This window comes from Heloderma suspectum, chromosome 3 (genome assembly GCF_057233095.1).
Source record: "Heloderma suspectum isolate Gila_16-S chromosome 3, 16-S_ref, whole genome shotgun sequence".
NCBI lineage: Eukaryota > Metazoa > Chordata > Lepidosauria > Squamata > Helodermatidae > Heloderma > Heloderma suspectum.
In genome coordinates, this window is record NC_139460.1 from 91834213 (window position 1) to 91858831 (window position 24619).

General features: G+C 44.5%; 1 protein-coding gene across 1 annotated transcript; it reads right to left on the reverse strand.

Annotated features, from left to right (window-relative positions):
• Positions 1-312: 312 nt before the first annotated feature.
• Positions 313-24117, reverse strand: TMPRSS3 (transmembrane serine protease 3). Its single transcript, XM_084845507.1, is given in 13 exon segments — positions 313-339; positions 342-500; positions 1779-1921; positions 2592-2687; positions 6038-6207; positions 7862-8027; positions 8575-8618; positions 10307-10432; positions 11473-11596; positions 15610-15726; positions 19391-19498; positions 21543-21687; positions 24100-24117. Coding segments are annotated over 13 exon segments (1443 nt in total).
• Positions 24118-24619: the final 502 nt, after the last annotated feature.

Consider the following 24619-nt stretch of genomic DNA (forward strand, 5'->3'; position numbering starts at 1 on the left):
CACGAAGAGTCGGACATGACTGAACGACTGAACAACAACAACAACAACATGCTTAAGCCCCTCCTCCTCCTCTTGGAACTGAGGGCACAGGATTGTCCCTCCCCCCTTAATAAACACTGAATTTCAAACGTTGCTCCTAGGGACAGCTTAATGCAGTACAAGATGTGAACAGAGAAAACAAACAAACAAACCCTTTCACTCCATTCATATGTATGGAACATGGAAAGGAGTTGAAACTGGGGAAACCACTGAGGAGGAGGAAACTGAACTGTCTCCAACCCCCACCCCACCCCCATCCCATTGTATACAAGGTTAGGCCAGGGAGAAGAAACTATCAGAAAATAAACCTCCATTTGTTCATGTATCCAATCCAGAAATGAGGAGATGCGACTGTAGACCCCTGGTTTATTTTCTTCCGCACAGCCCACTCCAAAGCTGGTTGTTCCCACCAGCTTCCAGGAATTCAGATCTTCGCATACCAGTGGTCCCCCGCTATCTCCCTGAAAGAGACATGAGAACAACACTTTTGTCTGTGTCTCAGAAGAACACAGTAGGAAGCGTTGCTCAGAATATTTGAGCTCGCACAAATTTAACACACAGTGGTTTGGAAAGCTGTTGACTGAACAACGGGGAAAACTGGCGACATCTTCAGTGCAACATGCTTCGTGTGTAATGATTTGTTCAGCAAGTGTAAGCATTTATTTTAGTTGCTTAGGGTGCAATCCTATGCAGGTCTAGACAAGAAAAAGTCCTACAACTAGATTGTACCCTTAGCTTACTTAGCAAACATAAATGAACAATAGTCCCCAGAGGTAGGAAGGAACCTACCTTTCACAATTTAGCCTTCCCCAACCTGGTGCCCCCCAGATATTTTGGACTTCATCTCCCATCAGCCCCATTCAGCATGGCCAGTGATCAGGAATGCTGGGAGCTGTAGTCCAAAGCATCAGGAGGGCACCATGTTGGAGAAGGCTGGTCTATGCAGACGGGCCACAGCTTTCCGGGGTCTCAGATAAAAGCCTTCCCCACCACCTGCTACCTGTTCCTTTTCACTGGAACCTAGGGATCGAACCTAGGACCTTCTGCATGCAAAGCATGAGCTCCACCACTGAGCTGTGGCCCCCTCCCATATTGGTGATTCCTTTGACACCTTCCTGACCTTTTCCACAGCCAGCCGTTCTTTATAAGAGTTGTGAAATCCCTTTCTTCATAATATCATTTCCCCTGTAGCATTTACATTTGCATGCATATGCTTATTTTTACCACATGTTCATGTGGCTAGAACACACTGGCTTTTTCCATAAGCTGCTGCCACAGCCTGAGATGGTAATGAGAATACAACATCAGTCATAATGTATGTGATACAGATACAAGGCAGTATCCAGTACTGTTGCTGCACTCCCACTGTTTCTGTTGTGCCAGTGGGAACCGCTCCTAGCACAACAGGAAGCTAGGGCTTCCTAAAAGAACCCCAGAAACAAGCAGAGATGCTTGTTCCTAGAACAGAGCAGAACAGAACAGAACAGGTCAGTGGAGTTCCCTTTTGCAATTGCCACTGACTGGACGCATTCTGGAAATGAGTGTTTCTGCTTGTTTCCATTTGCTTCAGGATGCGCTAACTTCCCACTGTGATAACACTGCATCCTGCTAGCATGTGGGCAGCACTGGACACTGCCCAATGTACAAATTTTCTGGAAAATACCATGTACCTGGGTTCTCGTAATATACTGTTAATCGACAATGTATTTTAGACAATTACTGTTAAAAAATGCCCCTACCTGACAGGAGTCTACGCCTCCCTTTAAATACCCTGCACAGAGCATTGATGAAGCTACGATTCCTCCATAGACCTCTCTGTGGTTGCACACTTTGTTAGAAATCAAAGTGACACCAGCATAATTCATGACCTCTGAAGTATCCCCTGTTTTCAAAAAAGAAGTTATATTCTCCACTTCAGTGGTTAAAAAAAAGGTATGGCTTCTTAAAAATCTATTAGGTATAAAAACGGCTATGTCTTTAAGGAGCGTTCCCATATTTTCATGTATGTTTATTAATGCCACCCAACCAATGATGGATTTAAATCACTTTTAGAGGTAATTGAATCATTTGTTCCATACTATCCTATGCATTTTTAGACAGAAAAAAGTCCTACAATTCCCAGCATTCCCCAGGCAGCATGACTGCCTAGAGGGATGCTGGGAACTGTAGAACTTTTTTCTGTCTAAACATGCATAGGATTGCACCTTAAGAAGGAATCCCGAAATCCAACCAGATTTTCTTTAAGAATATTTACAGTTTACTGGGTAGAAGTGTTTGCAATGCTTTAGGTCTCACTGAAATCAATGGGGCCAATTAAATCTTTGACTCCCAAGTAGAAGCTTGGGATTCCACCTTCCCCTGGATTTGATGCATGTAAAGGGATGGCTCTGTACATAATCCCATAATTAGAATCTATCCACAATTCTATTCTGATCAGTCTCAAATCTTTCTGTTTATAGGAAAATATTTACTGAGTCTTGGGTTAATTTTTCACACATGGCATATTTGCAGTTAGCAAAAAAAGACAATGTTAGTTTCAAATGTTAAAATACCTCCTTCTTCTGTAGCTCCCCATCCTGATATCCAACACATTTTCCCTTCCGGAAAACCTTCTCCAAAATTAGGAAGACAAATTGGCTCTATAAGACCTGTATAAAGAGAAATACCTGTTCCAAACTAGCAGGGTTTCATCATTCATAGCTAAGAGGGCAACATTTAGTATTTTATTTCTTTGTTACACATATACATTACTTTTCCTTCAAAGAGCTCAGAGAAGCTTAAATATGGTTCCCAGGTGGCCTGCCATATAAGTTCAGGCTAACTTGACTTCAGCAGTAGAACTCCATCATGTGTCATGATTCACTTCATCTGTATTGCAATGTATTGTGACAGTGAAACCTCTGGCACTGATTGCCTGAGCCAGTGTCATGGCTCAAAATATTCAGTTTGCTCTGGGAACAGTCTAGCTTCTTTTCAGTCTAGCTTCTATGAGGGAAAGGAAAGTTGTCAGTTTCTCTTAGGTTAGAATATCACACAAGGGCAAGCTGGGAACTGGGAAGAGGTACCTGGAGTTAGGGAAGCTGAAGGAGAAGAGGAAAGGAGACTGAAGGAAGGATGCAGGGTAGGCAATGGACTGAGGCAGAGAAATTTGAAAGGGGGGTAACTGGAGAATGATGTTTGAGGACAAAGGCATAGAACAGAGAACTCAGGCCAAAATACGGAGGGGTTACTAACAGAGGGGTCTCTGAAGAATCTTCACAACACTTAAAATCAGGGACTTTGTTTTATAGGTGAAGGCAGAGAGGAGGGCTAGAGAGGTTGGACAAGCAATAGGCTGGCCAAAGAAATGGGACAAAATAGTCAGTGGTCTGAAAAGCAAGGACCCAAGAAAACAATGGGTGGTGGTGATGTGGGGTTGAAGAAAAGAGGAGCCGCAGAGAACAGAAAACACTATTAACAGGAAGGCAGGCAAGGAAGACTTGGAGGACTGGAGACCATGGGCCAGGGAACCAAAGGGGTATGGAGTTGCCAGCTGAAAGCTCTAGTGTATACCCCAACGGAGATTGCTTTAAGAACTGCACAGAAGGGGAACTGTGTCATCTGTAGCTTCTACTGCTATCACAGCATTGTGGCCAAGGCACCCTAAAGAGGCAATGAGGAGTGGGGCAGGGGGAGTTTCATGTTTTGATGTGAACTAACCATCCAGTTATTAAGCTATAAACTTCTAGTGGTCCCATAGTATATAGGGTGGTATCTGATACTGCCACTCTGCTTATGCTATTGATATATCGCTACGTATTGCTAGGGTAAGCGATGTCTAGTGGTACACCAATAGTGTAAGCGAATCTATACTGCCCTAGGAAAAGAACTGAGTATCAAAACTTAAAGCTTACATGTTGGCATTGAAGTTTGCATTTCTCTCTGAGTTAAGTTATTCCCTTTACCTCTAAATGGCACTCCAAAATACGTGGTGGGATCTAGAAAAGCACAAGCAGACTCCCCACATAAGGGGGCCTTTCCTGTCTCCTCCTTTCCATGGATGCTCCTTGTATTCCCTAAAAAGCTTCTCCTGAGGGTTGGGGGATCCTCCAGAACAGCTTAGAGTGTCATTCAGTGGATGCAGCGGGAGGAGGGAATCAGAAACTGGAGACCCTCCTCCCTTGCACAAGAATAAGTGCCTTCTGCTTATGCAAATGGCTCTCTTGATCCTGCCCATGATAATGAAATAATGGACAGTTTGACTCCCCCACACCCTTCAAGGGTTAGCACCCAACATCCGCTAACTGAGGAGGTCACCTCACTCTGCCTGCCTAATGGTAGAGTTGAACCTACCATATAAAGTCAAGCCAAAACCTAGTGCAACATACGATGACTTTTTATACAATGCATATTATATGTATGCATTTGCTGCCACAGGATGCAATGATGACCACTAGCTTAGATGGCTTTAGAAGGGGATTAGACAAATTCAAGAAAGATAGGTCTGTCAGTGGCTCTTAATCATGATGGCTATATAGAGCCTCCAGGATCAATTACATTATAGGTCTGAATACCAGTTGCTGGCAAACAAAAGTGGAAGAGCAACATTGCCTTTGCATCCTACTCCTGGGCTTCCCATAGGCAGCTGCTTGGCCACTGTGGGAAGCAGAATGCTGGACTACATGGACCTTTGGACTGAGCCAGCTGGACTCTTCTTTCCTTTTCCTTACAAATAGAATTATGGGCAAACATTTGAGTACTCCTCCATGGATCAAATACAATTGCTTTGAAGACTAGGTGGGGTTCATGAGCTATCAGTTGGTCATTCTTCATTTAGGGAATCGGATACATTCTTATGCACACCCAACCCCCATGGCCCACATGCAGAGTCTTTAGCCTGTGATGGTCCCATATCCATTCATATGGACCAGGGGTGCTGAACCTGTGTTCCATATCTGGCCACCTGGGGTTCCAAACTGGCCCTCCAGGGTTCCGCAGATGGCAATGCGCCCTTCCCCAGGACCCAGCATCTCTCCCTGAAAGTTGGTCATTTGCTGGTTTCTCAGCTTTTGTAAGTTTTTTTCTCCCAGTCTAAAAGGCTGAAATGCCTCTTCTGAGGCTTTAGGGAGCATTCCTGTGGGGTTAGGCGGCTGCCTCCAAACTCGGAGGTGACCACCTATCCAATAGGGCGGAGCACAGAAGGGATCTTCTCCACACTCCAGCCATCCTGCATTCATGGCTAGATGGCCGATTTCGGCCATCTAGCCATGGGACTTCAGAGCAGGGGAGGCCAGACGACACAAAGAAAGCATTGTACCGGCACTTCCACACTCCCTGCGACTCTCCGCACCCAGGAACACCCCCTTTTGCTCTGCTCTGCACTGCTCTTCTGAATGCGGAGCCTGAGGACGATCCGCACCACCTACAAGGTGGTGGGGGAGGGGTGGGGAGGTGGTGTTCTGGGAACCGACCTCGGAGTGCAGGCTCTGAGGTTGGTTCCTGGAAACCAAACAGTCCTATGACTGTCTAGCCGCTGTCTAGTGGCCATAGGATTGCACCCTCAAGCTGACATTTTTAGTATTTGCTGACATTTTTAGTATTTTGGCCCACTCTCTTTGCCTTCAGCCCCATTCGCCATTGGAATGAGGGCCCAGAGATGAGAGTGTCTTCAAAATGGAATTCAGCCCTCTGAAGGTCTTTCAGCCAACACCCCTGATATGGATGATAGGGTGACTTCAGGATCAGTGCAGATCCTACAGTCTTCATGATCGGTGTGGCTTGGAGATCCCTCTCAAAAAACAAAGTGCTGCTGGCATGTCAAACCAGGAGAAAGTCAGCTGCTATGTGGCCTTGTTCATATTGTTGGATCATGAACTCCTCTGTACATGACTGTAGGTTCGGTTCTTGGTCCAGGTATATCACAGATTTAGATCTTTTATTATTAATGACAGCAACCATCAATTCTAACTTTAAACACAGAACCAACAGAAATAAGAAACGGTAGGAGATTCAAAATTACCATTTAGTGCAAGTGGATTAGCCAGCTTAATCAACGCTATATCATTCCTCATTGTCTTAGGTTTATAATTTTTATGGTATATAATTTTGTCCACTAAGTATGGATTAACAGAGTTTTCTTCCAGTTTTACAAAACCCACTTGCACACTCCAAGCTCTGGGCAAGTACAAACTGAAACAAAGACATTAGAAGGATAAAAAGGTTAGTACCTTTCAACTTTTAAGATTGTCTGTCAAACCTCTATGACACATTTTTGTCTCAGATGCCAAATCAATTGTGGCACAAGATGTCATTTACAAAGATGACACAGCACTAAAAATCATAATAGCTTGTTATGATATTTTTACACTTAAAAGTGCTCAGGTTTAGAACCAATATTGTTAGAATTCAATTTGTAATTAAGAATTCAATATTGAATTTGAGCTTTCCTGGTGTTTTTTTTAAAGCTATCCTGTTAATTCCACACTTTTCTTCTCATGGTGCATCCAAATGGCTATTAATAATGTAGACCATGGAGGCTGGTGGCTCTGATTTTGGTGGGGCTGTGCATCCACTCTGGATTTCAGCCAGAACTCTAAAGGAGCTATACAAGGTGCTGAATGTATTTTGGAGATATGGTTCAAATTCAGTGGTGCAGTGGCAGGAGTGCAGCCAGCAGGGCAGTCTAGGGGGGTTGAAAGTGGCTCCTGAACCCCACAAAGTTGTCCACCCCTTCTTCTTGGCCGTTTATCACTCCTCGTCCTTCCTTCCGGTGTGTTTTTTTAATGGTGCTGAATTTGTACCATTGCATAGAGCTGGACTATAAGGAAGGCTGAGTGCCGAAGAACTGATGCTTTCGAACTGTGGTGCTGGAGAAGACTCTTACGAGTCCCCTGGACTGCAAGGAGGTCAAATCAGTCCATCCTAAAGGAAATCAACCCTGACTGCTCATTGGAAGGACAGATACTGAAGCTGAAGCTCAAATATTTTGGCCACCTAATGCAAAGAGAAAACCCTGATGCTGGGAAAGATTGAAGGCAAAAGGAGAAGGGGACAGCAGAGGATGAGATAGCTAGATAGCATCACCGATGCAATGAATATGAACTTGAGCACACGCCGGGAGGGAGCGCAGGACAGGAAGGCCTGGCATGCTATGGTCCACGGGGTCACGAAGAGTCGGACACGACTGAACGACTGAACAACAACAATACATGTACCTGTTCACATTTAATAGGTTTCCTAAAGCAGAAGGTAAACCCAGTTTTCCATAATCCCAGGGTCAAGCAAATAGGCCCGTCTCAAACAGACATCACCCAGCTAGAGCAACAATTGGCTGCGAACAACCTCTGCTATTGGTTCTGTGGTGCACAGGGTGTTTCTATATTACAGCAACACTATGGAAAATAGCCACAGAAATATACCACTGCTGTAACATGAAAGGTGGCTACACTAAACGTATAAAGGGCGGACATGGATGCCTTGGTGTTATTGTGTGCAACTGCAGCGTTGTTAAGAGAAAAATTGAAAATGAAGTCCACAGTTCCAGAAGGAGGCAAGCCTGCAAAGATCATTATCATGATAATGAGGGACAGAACCAGTGCTTTTTTTCTGGTGAAAGTCACCAGAACTGAGTCCCGGCACTGTGTGTGTGTGTAATCGCCATCTGCTCCCGAGGAAGCGTAATCCAAGAGTTGGGGGACCTTTTTCTCCAGAAAAAAGGCACTGGACAAAACTGAAATGAACCGTGACAGGAGTGACTGTTCATCTGGATACACCCTGAGTCAAAGACACATATGTTGTTACAGCCAGGCTTGTAAAAACAGAACAAACTAGATGGTACACTTACTCATAAACACAGTGAGCTGCTGTGACAATCCACCAGGGGGTGATGACGGACCCACCACACAAATGATATCCTTGAAACTGAAGGCTGGCTTGCCATGGCCACTGCTGGGGCAATGATGCATTTCCGCCAACTATACGTGAGGAATATCTGGACCTAGTGCCACATGCTGCCGGAATGGGAAAAAGTAGAATAATTGGGATAAGGCCATCTCTATGAATGGAATCTTATCTGGTGGGTGGTGTGTGTGTGTGTGTCTGTCTGTCTATGCCTTTCAAAATTCAATCCTTGAATCTAAGTATGAATATCCATTCCTTGCCTGAACTGACAGAAAATACTTCATCTTTGAACCTGGTGGAGAATCCCAAATCTGGATGCTCTCTTTTCCTCTAAGTCATGTGCCAGCATTCCCTACTATTCCCTATTATGATTCCCATTTCTAACATTTTATTTACTGAAGAAAGATCTTTCAGTGAATTGCACTCATACCAAACATGCAAATCTTTGGGGCACAACCCACCGGGATGTTTTCCTGCATAGGACCCGTGGAAATTACTTGGGGTTACCATGTTCTTGACTTGTACAGCCCCCTTTCAGTTTGGCAGAGCTGATGCAGAGGAACTTCTCAATGTCCTTAGGCTTTAGCTTTCATATTCTTCACCAACTCTGGTGACAAAACTGGGGTTAGATTCTGCTTCATTTCCCAAAGCACTTACCCAGACATTTTAAGACAATCACATTGCCTGAGGCACACTCTTCTCTGAAATGAAAAAAGAGGTAGACTTTAAAGAATATTTCTTCTAACCTTCCCTGCCCTCTAATACATACTTTTTTCCTTTATCAGTCAAACAATTGCAAATTAAGGTGTGGTTCAGTCAGTAACCCTAACAAAAGATTACTAGCCTAATCTGCCAGCATAATCTTCATTTGTATCAGTATGAGTCAATGATTAGAAGGCCTAATTTTTAATGTATGTACATATTCAGCATTAGTTTAGGTATGGATAAATCTGTCAGTTTTGATTTCTCTCGGTTTCTCATTTTCCCAATCTTAAATTCGGTGCATCCCAAACATTGAGATTTTTTTTCCAAGTTGTCATGAACATTTGTAGGCATTTTTGCTGTGCATTTCTTCTAATACATGCATGCTGTCATTTCTCCTAATACATACACATTTTGTCTAGCAATTTTCCTAACAGAATGCATTTTTGAACTTTATGTTCACTAATATATGGATTTTTGTTTGCATTTTCTGATTGGAGAACTCCACTGCAAAATTCAGAGAATGTGCAAATTCCAAAGGGTAACTGAGTTCAAAAGGATACCTGGGTTCAAAAGTGTGAAATTAGGTAAGTTTGCATTAAAATATGAACAGAATGAATTTCTACCCCATTCCTACATTAGCCTTCCCATACATATGGGAATCCCCCTAGGCCAAAATGGAGCCCATCTCTCCTGCCCTTCTCTTCCCTTCCATACTAGCCCTTATCTGGGCATGAATCATCCTGAGAGCTTCAAAATATGCTTGGCCATTTCTCCCAACAGAAGAACTGTCTGCACTTCCCATATGTAGACCTGGTGGCCCTGCTCCTTAGAGTGGCCATGTGTCGTCTTTTACAGAAGACCATCCTCTGTTTGAAGGGCCGTCCTGCCCCAGTCCTGTTTCAAGACAAAGAACCCTAAGAAAGGAGCACGTTGCCCATCAACATCAGCACCTGGACAGCAGACTGAGCAGGCAGGAACATAGTCACCTGGTCACAGTCTTCCCCACTATGGTGTAATGTACTGCATTTCTATTTAAACTATAACAATTATAGTCTAAATTTGCATTGCTATACATAAATTAGCACATGCAATTTTTATGCAAATCTGTGTCCTCTTTTGGGTGATGCATAAGTAGCCACCCTGCTGCTCCTCCCAAGGAACTCCAGCATATGACTCCTCTCTGTGCATGATCCTAGGGAGGCACAAGCCAGCTTGAATTCCCTAAAAAAAAAAGTCATAGACAGTCCTCCCATAATGGCCAGGTACATGTTGGTACACTCAGCACTACTTGCACCCAGCTGAGGCCTGGTGGTGAAGAGAGAGATGAAGGAGAGAACGAGCTATGCCCTTTATGTCAGTGTGGGGTTTTATTTTGTTTGTGATGAGAAGGCAACTGAAATCAATACACATTTTTCCTGTGCTTTTGCCAGGATGTCTCGAATCCATTTCCTAAATGAATATTACTGCTCTTGCTATTGGAGAAGCAGTAAGGAAGCTTCCCAGGAATACAGGCTGTCCTTCACCACAGCATGAAATAATGCTTGGTGTCTGCAGATAGACAACCTCTGCAGTTTCCCCGGAACATTCCACGACAGAGCATTCTGTTCCATTTCGGAGCCCATTTAGGCTTTCTGTTGGGTATATTATTTCCATATCTGTCTGCAGTTCAGCATCTGAAACATACCGCACGTCGGTAGCATTCTGTGGAGATGTCAACTGATCAGCAGATAACCAGTGGTTTGCAGTAACAAAATACCTCTGAAATTCATCTTCAATGGCAGCCACAGGGAAGTCAGCTGAACTCTCAAAACTGCAAATGATAGGGATTATCAAGCAAACTCTAATGCCTCCATGACATTTATGTTATCTGTCACATTCCTACCTTGTTTGAAAACTTTAGATGGAATATTATAAAGTATCCATTAAAATACTACAAATACTATTAAAGAAAACAATTTTGATATATCAGAAAATCAACCAACTAAAACACACACTAAAATACCCACGGCAACCATGGTGTTATGACTTCTGGCTGAGTGTTTCTTTGTTAGCCAGACTGCTGGTTTATAGCCCAAAATGGTTGTTTGATGTTCCCTCAACAGGGAGCTACTGGTTAGGATATCGCTGGGAATCTCTTTCTGTTTCTGAATGAGTCTGAGTACCCACCAGAGCTTGCCATGTCACAGGGGATAGGCCAGTGCGTGTGTGTGTGTGTGTGTTGTCTTGACATATATAAAAAAGAAGAAGAAGCAAATAGACACCCTATTATCTCGGGCCAGCCCTATCATTAGGCAGGAGATTTTGGATGTCATGAAAGGGCAGCAAATTGTTTCATTGTTATTGTTGTATTTTTATTGCCAATAATGGGGAGAGGACCCTGTGGAAAGTTCTTCCTCATATGCTAAAATAATTTGGCTGGCCTTGGGTACTATGCACCATGATTTGGATGGATGGGGAGGGGGGCATTTGCTGATCAGCCTCAGATCAGCAAAAAGCCTTGGACCAGCTCTACCCATATTTCCAGTACTGTACCATGTCAAAAGCAGCAGACAGATCTAACAACAACCTGATAGTTTCTTGGCAAAGTTCCACGAATGCGAATAATGTATTCGGAGACTTTACTGACTAATACTATATTGCAGCCAATATAAAATAAAAACTTTAGCACTTCATGCTAAAAAACAAAACAAAAACCCAACTCAGTTGTTAGCAGTTTCATTGTATTTCAGGAAGTCAGATGTAAATGAGAGGGACTTTCCTTTACAGTAACAATTTGACTTTCAAAGCTGTCTTTTAAAAAGCGGAGGCTTTTAATTTCCATTGCCACTTAGCAACATTCCTACACAGTACCTTGAGAAACCTAAGTATTTACATGTAACACTCCCATAGTCGTCTTTCCAGTCATCGGAACACATAGTCCTCCAGGTTCCAAAACTGAACACCTGCAGCACGGCTGACTTGCCACTCAGTCTGACTGTAGGACGCAAAAAAGAGAGAAGCAGCAAATAGCTGTGATTATGAACATTTTCTGGACCTGGAAATTTCCCTCCATGTCCCACCATATTAAAAAAAAGCAATAATATTTATTTATTTATTTATTTATTTAAAATATTTCTAGGCCACTTTTCAGGGCAGAAGCCCTCCCAAGGCAGCTGACAACATTAAAATTCTAATAATAGTAGTAAGCACAATCATTATCATCCCCTATACAATAATAAGGCAGCAAACATTAATAAAACAACAGACACCAGCAATAAAACGTTACTAAGAACCTGGAGCATAATTCAGGGATGTACGAAAGTCACTTACCTTTTTGAAGGGTGACATTCGCGGTGGGAGGGAGGCGCTCCATCCCTCCCCCCGAAATGCCCTCCGGACGGCTCCACTCTCTGGCGATTCCGCGGAGCTGCTGGCCAGGGCCGCCCACAGCCAGACATCCACCCGCTGGGCAGCCTGCACAGGGACGCAAATGGCGGCGGCTGTAGCCGCCGCCATTTGCATCCTTGTATTTTGCCATGATAGGCCATGTAAATATTTACGTAGCCTATCACAGGGGGAGGGGAAACAGTGAACACAAATGGCGGCGGCTACGGCGGCCGCCATTTGCGTTCCCTTTTGGGGGGGGCGTGATAAGCTATGTAAATACTTACGCAGCCTATCACGGCTTCTGCAGGGATGCAAATGGCGTCCCTGCGTTAGCCGTGATAGGCTATGTAAGTATTTACATAGCCTATCATGGCTATAATGAAGAAGCGAATGGCGGCCGTGGACGCAGCCACCATTCGCAAAGCAGAGTGAACGGCAGCAGGTAGGTGTCCCGTTTTGCGCACCTTTCGCATTTCGTTCCGCCACAGATTTCGGGGGGCCGAATGCTCTGGCATTCGGCCTCACCGAGATCTGTGGCGGATTTCTCTGACATCCCTAGCATAATTGCAGCTATGGAGCAGAACAGTTGAGTAAAACATAGTCAGGGGAAGGCCAGAGGAAACAAGAAGGTCTTCAGGGCCTTCCTAAAAGCCTGCAGTGATGGTTCCTGACAGACCCACAGTGGCATTCCAGAGGTGTGGGGCTACTGTGGAAAAGTCTCGTGTACTTTCCCATCTGACTGCCATCAAAGGTGGGCAAGTGAGAAGGGCCTCTCTTGCTGATTTTAAAGTGCGGGCAGGCACTGATATGGGTGAAAGTGATCCCTCAAGTAATTTGGTCCCAAACCATTTAAAGCTTTAAGGGAGTGATCCCAGAAACCACACTCCCCACCCCTCCCCCTCGTCGCCAGCACAATTCTGGCAACATCTCCACATAATGAAAACATAGTGGTGAGTGCAGCCAGCACAGTACAGGCATTATATGATCTGACCACCTCGCCACCACCAGCACTTGAGCAGCCGCATTTTGCACTAGCTGAAGTTCCCGGACTGCCTTCAAAGGCTGCCCCACGTACAGCGCATTACAGTAATCCAGCCTGGACATCACTAGAGCATGAATAACCACGTCAAGGTGTGTCCTCTCTAGATAGGGCCGCAGCTGGTAAAACACACTCCTGGACAGTAGAGCCACCTGAGCTTCCCCAGTTAGTGCAGAGACCAGGAGGGCTCCCAGACTACTCACTTGGTCTTTTAGGGAGAGTATACCTCCATCTACGACCACTTGTAAACCTCCTCCAGAGTAGTTGGCTTCCCAACCTCCAATACTGCCATCTTGTCTGGATTAAGTCTCAGTTTGCTCATCCTCATCTACCCCCAAACAGCCTCCAGACACTGGTTCAAGAGTTCCACAGCCTCCCTGGGATGTGCAGATGGAAACGAGAGGTAAAGCTGAGTATCATCCGTATTCTGATGACACTTCAGCTAAACCTCCTGATGACTTCTCCCAGCAGTTTCATGTAAGTGTTAAAAAGCAAGGGGGACAGAATGGAACCTTGCAGCACCCCCCAGGCTAACGGCCATGGGATGGAACAGAAGTCCCCCAAAACCACCAACTGAGATTGCTGCTCCAGGAAGGACCAGAACCCTTTTAACACTATGCCTCCTAAGCCCAACCCAGATAGATGATCCAGAAGGATACCATGCTCAGTGGTATCAAAAGCTGTTGAAAGGTCCAGAGGAACCAACAGACCTGCATTCCCCCCATCCATCCCCAAGCATAAGTCATCAACTAGGGCAACCAAGACTGTTTCCATCTTAACCAGGTCTGAAATCTGATTGAAATGGATCTAAATAATAAGCATCCAGTACTAGGGATGTACGGATTCCTCACCGTCAGTTACAGTGGGGAATCTGCCCGGGGAGGGAGGCAATCTGTTCCTCCCCCCCGCCCCACCGGAATCCTCCAGAGCAGCTCTGCTATGCGAGGATTCCATGGAGTCACCCGGCTTGAGGGCCGCTTACCTGGTCCATCTTGGACCCGTTCACCTCCTCGCCAATCCCGATTCCGCGCCACGTTGCTTTAAAAAATGGCAATTGGCAGGATGTACCCATAGACTTAAATGCAAAGTAGAGCCGTGAATCTTGCGTATAAATCTATGGCCACATCCTGCCGATCGCCATTCTTTAAAAAAACATGGCGATCAGCGTAGAGGCGAACGGCTCTGGTTAAGCAAGCAGCCAAGAGCCATTCCGCATGGAATTCTCCTGGAGCGGAGGTAAGTGGGGCCATCCTGCCATGGATTCCGGAGGCCGGATTCCAAAGAATCTGGCCTCATTTGAATCTGCGGCGGATTTCTCTAACATCCCTATCCAGCACCTTGACCAAGAATGGCAAATTTGGCACTAGGCTGTAATTATCTAAAACCATAGGATCTACTGCTTCCTTCAAAGCTGTAGAGACCTCGCCATCCTTCAAGGAGCCATTGGCCACCTCAGAGGTCCAAATACCCAGCTCAGCTCTGGTGGATTTCACAAGCCAGGATGGACAAGTATCTAAAGGGCACATAGTTGGCCTCAGTCCTCCAAGCAGTTTGTCCACATTCTCAGGCTGCACAAGCTGAAAGGTATCCACAAAATGACTAGATGGTGCACTAGCCCCATCCATCTCAGACTCTGTCAAAACAATGGCATCCAAGGCATCACGGATATGAGCAACTTTATCTGCAAAATGTCTGGCAAATTGCCCATAGCGGGTCTTTGAGGTATGAGCTGCTGTATTCTAGAGCCTACACCCAAGAGGCCTTCAGCCACCCAAAAAAGCTCCACTAGACAACACTGAGAAGATGCAGTGGTGGCAGAGAAGTACGTTTTCTTTGCCGCCATCACCACCTGGGAATAAGATCTCAAATGGATTTTCACCTGTGTTCAGTCATATTCATTATGAGTCTTAACTTATGTATGTGCAAAAATAATCATTTGTTTTAGAATACTGAACAGAATATTCCCAGGAGAGCGTGAATGTACGTTTTAGCAGGAATAGCGAAAATCAGTTTTGAAGGGAAGTAGCATGTATAAGCTATAAAAATAAAAGAGGACATGTGTCTGTCCATTTGTCAGTACCATAGCACCAAGACTGTGAAACATAGACACTGAGACTTGGTGTGCAAACTAAGGGGACCCTAGGGGTGTGCACCTCAGAGTTGTTGTTGTTGTTTACACATTAATTCGTTTAAATTAATGCAAATGTGTCCACGTGGTTGAAACCTGGAGTAACATCTTCAGCCACTAGGGGCAGACTTCCCTAACCAGCACATAGCTTTGCAGCCCATACAGTTTGGAGACAGGGGAGATTAGTAGGCCAAGAGACAGAATTATATGCTCCCCCCCCCCGGCTGTTGGTCAACCTCCCTCAGGGAAATGGAGTAGGCAGACCCCCTCCCTTACGGGGCTATGGGGTGCAGCATAGCAGGGCCGGTGCCAAGGGGTGCCAGTAGGCTTGGCTTCATTCAGCTAGAGTGGGCACAAAGTGTCCAATTCTGACAGCTGCATCACTTTCCTTGAAAGTTTTGCTGGATCTACGGGCTAGGAGTCCATTTGCTAGTCCACAAAAAAGCCAAGTTACCACATCTGTACTCATCTTCTCCATCTCTACAGTTGAAGACACCATCACATCTCGCTGTTTGATCAATACATTTAAAGGACGATCTGCACCGAAATCTCCCACTGCAGTTGAAGTAAACTGGGAGAATGGAAGAAAGCGTAGCGTTAAGACAGCAGAATCTTGGTTTGCAGTGTGTGTGTGTGCGCGTGTGTGTATGTGTAAGAGAGAAAGAAAGTCAGCACAACAATTCATGCTGAATGAATAAAAGCAATGGAATGTTTGAAAGGCAATCTATCCATTGCTACATAAGAGAGAGAATCCAATGGGGAGAATCCAGTGCGGAGAATTGGATTCCGCCCCTGCCGATTCTCTTCTGTCTCACTGATTGCACTGCACAAGAGGCCCCCACTGCTTGTACACTTTAGTGCTTCCAGGGCAACCCGAAACGAGTGGAAATGCTTGTTTCTGGAAGGAAAATGCCACTAGAGCACAGTGTTTTATTGCTTTAGATTTTTAAATTGGTATTAGCTTGTTTAATGGTTTAATATGTTTTTAGCCATTTAAAGTATTTATTGTTTTATACTGTTGAAATTGATCTTATCTGCATGCCGCCCTGAGATCTTAATGATATGGGGTGGGATACAAATGTTTTAAATCAGTCAATCAGTAAATAAATAAAAAGGAGGCAGGTCAGTGGAACTCCTTCCTCCTTCCAGAAACAAGCATTTCAGCTCATTTCGGGGCTTCCCTTAGGAAGTGCCAGTGGAGGCCTGTGGCTCGCTCCCATGTCAGTCGGGCAGTGAATCTGCTCCAGGTTTCAGTCAGAACCAGTCAGAAAACTAAAGGAGCTTTCTAAGGTGCGAAGCATTCTGCCTCATGCAACGCACCTTGGATAGTTTCTTTAGAGTTCTGACTGGCTCTGACTGAAACTCGGAGCGATTCACCAGCTCACCCACATGGGAGCCACAGGCCTCCGCTGAGAAGCAGTAAACCTCCCTTGCGTACGCAGTAGGTCTCGCTTGCACAACAGAAATGGTGGGGCAGAAAAGAATCGGCGGGGGCAGAAATGCCCCTTTGGATACTGCCCAATGCAGTGAAACCTACTCATTAGAAATACCAACTAGAATGAAACAGAGATTTCAATGTTTGCTGTGCCTCGGCATTGGTAACCCTAGTTTCTATTCTGTAGAAAAGATGGTCTGTCTGTCTGTCTGTCAGAATGTAAGAGGAACCTTGCTGGACCAGACCAAAGTCTTATCTAGTCCAGGATCCTGTTTCCCATACTGGCCAACCAGATGCCTGTGGGAGTGAATGAGAGGGGGGGAGAGAGAGAGAGAATACACACACCAGCTTTCCCCAATCTGGTGCCCTCCAGATGTGTTGGACTACAGTTCCCACAACCCCCAGCCAGCAGGGCTAAAGGCCATGCTGGTTGGGGATGAATAGAGTTGTTGTCCACTACATTTGGATGGCACCAGGTTGGGCAGAGCTAGCATAGACAGACAAACAGTCAGTCAGATAGTCAGGGCCAAAGTAGACATGATATTTGTCAAGTAGTTTGGCACTGTGTAGCTGATTTTTATTAAACGAATAGCCCATGTAGGGTGGTTGTAACCCAGATAAGAACATAGGGGGAAGTGGGGCTTTAACCCTTGCCCCTGATGTGGGAAAGCAATTGGCACCAACTCACACTTTCAACCCGCTGCAAACAGCAGGCATGAGGGAGGCATTCTGATTAGTACCACGGTGGAGGCCCCACACTATGGTCCCTCCCCACCAAGGTCCTAGTCGAGCTCATGCTGCCCCGCTCCCTGCTCCCATTGCCCATTTGTGTAACAACAATCAGCTATGCAATAGCAAACTACGTGTATGGCCTTCAGTTAGTCAGTGGGCCAGTTTGGACAACACAACCACCCATCGTGGATTAATTAACTCTCAAAGGGCCACAGTGTGTGCCGTCTGCCATTAAGAATATGCAACCTCTGACCAGGGCTTGCCATGGCTTGCTGTGTCATGCAAACCCAGCTGGGCAGGGTTATTCAAGGGCTAAACAACCCTCGCATAACTCTAGAACAGACTGTGGGTTAGTTTAACCCTTGAATAGCCTTCCCCAGCCAGGTTTGCACAACTCAATAAGCCACAGCAACTCCCAGTTGGGGGGTGCCTATTCATAATGGCGGATGGCATATGCCATGGCCCCTCAAGGGTTAATTAATCCACAATGGGCTGCTGTGTTGTCCAAACCAGGTCAGTCCCTCCCTCCACATCAGCAAAAAGACATAAGGCTTATCTGGAATATGGTAAACACCAATACACACTTCATACATTTTCAGTGCTCCCCATACAGTGCGCTGTAATCCAAATCCCTTCATAGTGAAAGGATAACGTGAACTGGAAGACTCAGTTCATTCTCCTTTTTTCCATCCAGATCATTGTTTATAAATGGTGAAAAATGAGATGCTAATTACTAGCAGTAGTACTCAAAGTACTAGTAATAGTACTGTTTGTTAATTTCCACTACCAGGTTGGTCAGTTGAGAATGTGGGAGAGTGAATTTGTGGATCCACCAGCATTTTGTTAAGGCATGGTAACTGCTTCACCACATCCCTGGGCTGCAACTATAACCCCACATTCCATGCCATCTTAAAACCGCTGACTCTTTATGCACTGGCAATGGTGCAATTAATGTGGGTTTTATGTTGTGACCACATGCCACATTCAGCATAGATCCACTCAACCCATTTTTTTTTAACACACCAGTTAGGTTGTGTGTATTAATTCTCATTCTGATTATGACAGGAATATAAATTTTGACAAAGAAGATGATATGAAAACACGACTTGCCTCTGTTCCCCAGATATACATGTTCATTTTCAGTTGGGAGAGGGCAAATCATGCCTTCCTGTATGGAATCTTTGAGTCTTCTCAGACATTAGTGTCTCTAGTTATTCAGTGATCTGAATAAGGACCAAGTCTCACAACCACCTCTGATGTGGCAGCCACTGCTCACGTTGATTTCTAGCCATCGGTGTCATGTGCAGTCATGGGCAGGATGATAGCCTGTGCAGAACTCTGTATGCACCAATTTTTGCAGGGGCTTGTAAATGCCTGAAAAGCCCCACTGGTGACACTCGCAAAAAGTCAGTGACCTGATCCAAGCATGAGCAAAGGCCACCCCCTTCTCTGCACCCACACACTGAGCTAGAAAGGTGGCAAGTGCCTGGGATAGAGGGGGCAAGCCAACAAGTAAGCAGGTTAGCAGGCAGGGCAACCGTCTGGAGACACAGGCGGCTAGCCAGGTGGCCTTCGTCTGCAATAACTTTCCCAGCCTGAGACAGATAATGGACCAGAGCATGAGATCGACTCTCTGTAATAATCTGATTCCCAGGACCAGAAGGACCTGGTCTGTGGTGTTAGTTTCGTGGTTCAAATTGCCTGCAGCTGTGTTCTTCTAGTTAGTGGTCCTGATGGTGCCAGGAGAAGGGAAATGATGCCTGACCCTGGCCTTTCATATATCACACTGGCAGCTGGAAGTCCATGCGAGTACACTGGGAGCAGTCCTGAGAACCAGCCCTAACGGAAATGCTCCAGTGGTGTTCGTTCTATTGATTATGCCAATGATCTTATTAAATACTCATCTCCCGATGAGAGGTCTGTTTTTAAGAAACCCACACACAGTGATAAAAATACAACATGCAACCTCTGGTAGCAGGTTAATCCTATTCTCAGCAGGAGACTCATGAAAAATGCAAACTCTAGAATGGTTAATTGAGAACCTAATAAATAAGTTATTGATACTCACCACCCAGGCCAATGGCAACTGCTATGATTATGGTGAGTAATAAGGCAAGGATAAGGGGAAGCAGCCTCAGTGGAATTAAAACATGGCATGGAGGTGTTGCAATCTCTTCTGGAAATCAAACAGAAAAGTGAGGAACAACCACCTCTGAGAAGTGCATAGAGCAGGAGACTTTGCACTGAAAACATGCAATTTAAACAGTGCCAGCCTCTGCTCCTTCCTTGATAAGGCCAGTGGAGGGTGGTGGCTCCAATGTCAGTGGGGCGGTGAATCTGCTCCAGGTTTCAGTCAGAACTCCACGACTTGGATAGCTCCATTATTGTCCTGACTAGTTCTGACTGAAACCCAGAGTGGATTCACACACACACACCCCGACATCAGAGCCACCAGCCTATATGGTTGCTCCCAAACTGTGGAATGCACTCCTGCCAAACTACGATAGCCCACTGTCTTGGCTTTGGGAAAAGGTGTGAAGATGCATCTTTTTAATTTAGCATTTTAAATCATGTAGTTTTTAATGTTTTCATGCATTAATGTTTTTAATGTTCTTCGGGGGGTTAGATGGTTTTAAGGTTTTGTTGAACACCATGCTGATGGCGTTTTAATATATAAGGAGGTATAAATGTTACTAATAAATAAAATAAATAAATATATACCAAGGCAGCCCTATAATATATATTTAACAAGGCAACTATTTCCTAATAGTACCTCATTGTCCCCTAACACTTCCACATCCATTCCTCTCAATTGGATGCCAGGAGCAGTATCCAATGGTAGTCCTATATAAACTAGGCCCATTCACTTCGATGGGTCTGCTCTGTGTAGGAGTATCATTGGATACTGCCCCAGGGTTCCAGCTTGTATTCAGTTGGGGCAGAATGTCATCCCATCTCTTCTATTTTCTAGGCCTGTGCTGATGCTATTTTTTTCATTACCTTCCTGAGTAATCTTCTTCCATAAATTCACCCTCACCAGTATACTTGTATTGTAGATAGGGCTGCCTTTGGAAACTGTAAATGTTGCATTTGGGGGTTGAATGTTGAAGGTTAGGCTATCCAGAAATTACCGACACCCATGCCAAAATTCATATTTATTCTGAAAGGTCTGAGAGCCATACCAAAATCTACTTTTCTTAGACTGAACCCAGGGCAGATAAATGTTCAGGCTTCCTTTCTCACTATTGTATTCCTTTATTCTCATGATTTTCATGAAACTCTTGTTTACACTTTACACCAATACCTCTCACCTAATCTTGCTTAATCCCATGTATTATTATTTTATATCATGTTTCTCATTTAACCATTTAGTTCCATTCTGAGTCAGAACAGGAGGTTCTTGAATAATGAGATGTCATTCACTTGTATCGTCTGGTTTTTTCCTGCCCCATTGTCTGTGATTCACATAGGCACTATCCAGATGAGGTAGCAGTATTGCTATGTTATTTTATTTTATTTTATTTTACCACTTAACAACCAAGAATCCCATGTGTTGCACTTTGAGCAAATAAGCATGCATGAGAATGATTTGATATTTACATAGTTTCAAGATGACAAATCCCATGGTGCAGTGCAACTTTGGCACACATGCAATAACATACGGGGTCCAGATGTATTAAATAGCAAAGAAAGAAATTATGGAAAATGCACAATGTATCGCACAAATTTCAAACAATGCCTGAATATTCTTTCCAAAATCTATTGCTTGGATCCAGAAAAACAGATCTGGTGAAGACATTCTACTAATATTTAAGACTGCACTACCCGCAGTTTAGCACTATCCACAGGATTTCTGGTCACTCTGACAGGATACCAGAGAAGGTGCAAGGCAAAAAAAAAAAAAAAAACCCTAAAGGATAAAGGGCAATTAGGGGAAAACATTCTGAAACTTTCCCCCAACTTCCTTATGAAATGATGACATGGTCTTCCTCAGTTTTCCTGATATCTCCTGCGCCTTAAGCTGACCCAGTCCAAAACACATCAGAAGCCAGAAATTAGAAACAATTTTTGGCAGCAGCGTAGAAAAAATACATCAATACGCAATGTATAAAGAAGGTATAATGCAGTGAATATTTTCTCTGCAACAAAGGGACTAAAAGGAGGGATGGAGAGACAGGGCCCATATATACTTCACATCCAAGAACAATGCATTCCATTACCATTTTCATTTTCACTGGGGTCTATTTTTGCCTGCTGTATGCAGAAAAGCCTTTTGCAGAAGAAGCACAGCTCCGAACCTGGCAATTCCTCTTCTGTAACAGAGACGATTTCAACAGATCCAGGACTGGAATCTGTTTCTTGGACCTGAATCAGCAAAAAGCACACACACACGCACACACACTGTAAGATATTGCAAGGTTAGCCCAAAGGAGTTCTCTCCTACCTCAAAAGAGGGCTCTCCAAAGTACCTTTGCGGTAAATGCAGAACTAGTGCTCAATCAGCTGCTCCAGGAAAATGTATTGTGAGTCAACTACTGAAGACTAATTGAATAGTTGTTTACATTTATTGCATTTATCTGTATACCTTCAAACACAGGAGTAGAGCGGTATGCTAGCAGAGGACACAGATTTGCATAACGATTTGCATGTGCTTATTTATATGTATAAATGCAAATTTAGAAATAATTATTACAGTTTAAATAGAAATACAGTACATCTCACCACAGTGGGGAAGACTGTGACCAGGTGAGCTGTGTGCCTGCTCAGTTTGCTGTCTAGGTGCTCACTGTTGATGGGCCACTTCAAGGCCTCTGCACCCCCTTCTAAGGGTTTTTTTTTATCTTTAAACCAGACTTGGACAGGGCAGCCCTTCAAACAGAAGGATGTCCTCTGTAAAATAGGACATATGACCACCTGACGACTCATTCTCATGGCATGTCTAGGTTGGGGGAGAAGCCTGCCAGCACAATGTCATTAATCTGCCCTCCTATCTGCCCACCTTCCTTTAGAGTTATTAGAACACATGAAATAGGTATCAGATTGTGGCCAGTGTCTATATGTAAAGTGCCCCTCCCCTCCAAATGTCTAGCTGCAATGACCTCCCCTATCTCTGGAATTATGGGGAAGAGCTTCTGGGTCAGAGGCTAGTCTTCCTGATAGGTCGGTGCCCTGGCACATCCAATTTCAGAAGTTAAGCACTAGGCTTTTCCATTCTGATGACAAGATTTTGGGGGTGCATTACGCTATGAGAATAATCCTAGAGCCCTCCATGGGGGAAAAAAGCCCAAATCAACATCAAAACCATCTTGATCATATCAAAAATTAGAATGCAGGTTTTGGAATATGTCGTTTTAGGGTTGATTTTCGAAGCATGGTGAGCGCAAACCCCCATTCCCACTGGTGCAAATCCCAAATAAACAAATTGAGATTAATGTGTGACTACCTTTCTCATGTCAGCTGGTCAAAACAAGAATTCATTCTGGTGAAACAAGACTGGAACGATGAATTTCAAATTTTGACATTCAAGGAGCCACAGTCTGCTGAGAAACTCCTGCTCATCTGCCGTGGAATCCTTGCTGTGGCATTACACAGGTTTCTGGGATGTGCTCTGTGGCACGTGCACTTTCAGTACACTCAAAGGGCTGGCCAGACCCCATCTGAGAATGCTCCCAGCACTCTCTTCTGGCTGCCGTTGCAGTGGAGCGTTCGTTTTGACAAGCAAGCTTTAATTTGTCTACCAGAACCAAACCTCTTATCAAGGAACCCCTGCTAAGCTTCTGGAGCAGTGATACACTTAGGGGATTTTAGACTCTGGATGTAATGGTCTATTAGGCTGGCTAGATGACCTACTTTATAGAGGACAGTCCGCTGAAGGCATTCTCTGTTTGAAGGGCTGGGCGGTCCAAGTCAGGTTTAAAGACAAAGAACCATAAGAGAGGAGAGCAGGGCTCATGAGGTTGCCCATCAACAGTGATCACCTGGTCAGCAAACTGAGCAAGGCGCACAGGTTACCTGGTCACAGTCTTCCCCGCTATGGAGAGATGTATCGTATTTCCATTTAAATTATAGTAATTATTTCCAAGTGTTCATCCATACATTAGCACATGCAATTTTTGAACAACCCTTTTGTCCATTTTTGCTCTCTTTTATCCACTTTTTTGGCAATGCATTCCCCCCCTTTTGGGGGGGGGCGCTGTGTATCTGGCCACCCTAAATCGGTCTTATGGGGGTCTCTTCTTTAGATGGTAATGGGTATTACCTCATTTACTTCAAAATGTGGTAAGCCAGCCAAGCCGCTTTTGAGGGCCCTCCCTTGCTCATTCTGTTGAGTGGGCCCTAGACCTCTGCCCCAAAGTCCTGTCCTGAATGCACCACTATTCAAGGAACCCCAGTGCTCTTAGTTGAAAGCCAAGTGATCTGCCAGGAATGCAGTTTAAGGATTGCACCAATAGGGTATCATCCACTCATGTGCAAGTTCTGTTGAAAGCAATGTGGTCTTACATTGTATTCAATTGGGCTTTCATACAGATAGCCGAGAACCAGAATGGATGTAGCACATAATTTAATCCATGTGAGAACTCTGTCTTCTGCCCCAACCAAGTTACTCACCAGGAAAAACTTGGCCTCTTATTGTAACTGCCCATGTCTCCCTAGGGAGGCATTGCTTATCAGTTGAGAATCAACGAATCTAAAAGAAACAGCTTTCCAAAGCATGGCATATGATGGAGGAACAGAAGAGATGTGTTTACCCCCCCCCCTTCCCCAGGTTAAACTTACCTCTTCCTGTGAAGTCATTGTTATAAGCCAAGCTGCTTTCTCTTTGCATTATAAAAGTTAGCCAGCTAGAAATCCTGCAGTCTGCTCTGCAAATATTTTCATTGAGCTATCCGGAATCGCTAGTTGAATCATTGTAGCAGAAGACATTATGACTGGCATGAGTGTAATTCAACCTGTCCAAAGATATCCAGTAACCCAGGATGGCATCACTCCAAAGGCCAGGAAGGCAGCAATCTTTTTAATTAACTGCAATCAGGAAAAGGAACATTGAAGTATTTGCAAACACATTCAGCAATATCATATGTAGAGTAAAATGTAATAAGGCTACATAGTCTATGTGTAAGAAAAGTGGAGTAATGTGTGTGTGTATTGTTAAGTGACTTTAACAATGATGTTGTATAAAATATTTGTAAATACAATAAAATAAGAATCTCTCTGGGAACTGTGACAGATGTATGTTGGCCTTTTCTTTTCAGGCAAAACATATGAAACGGGTGATTTGGTTGGGCAGATTGTCTTC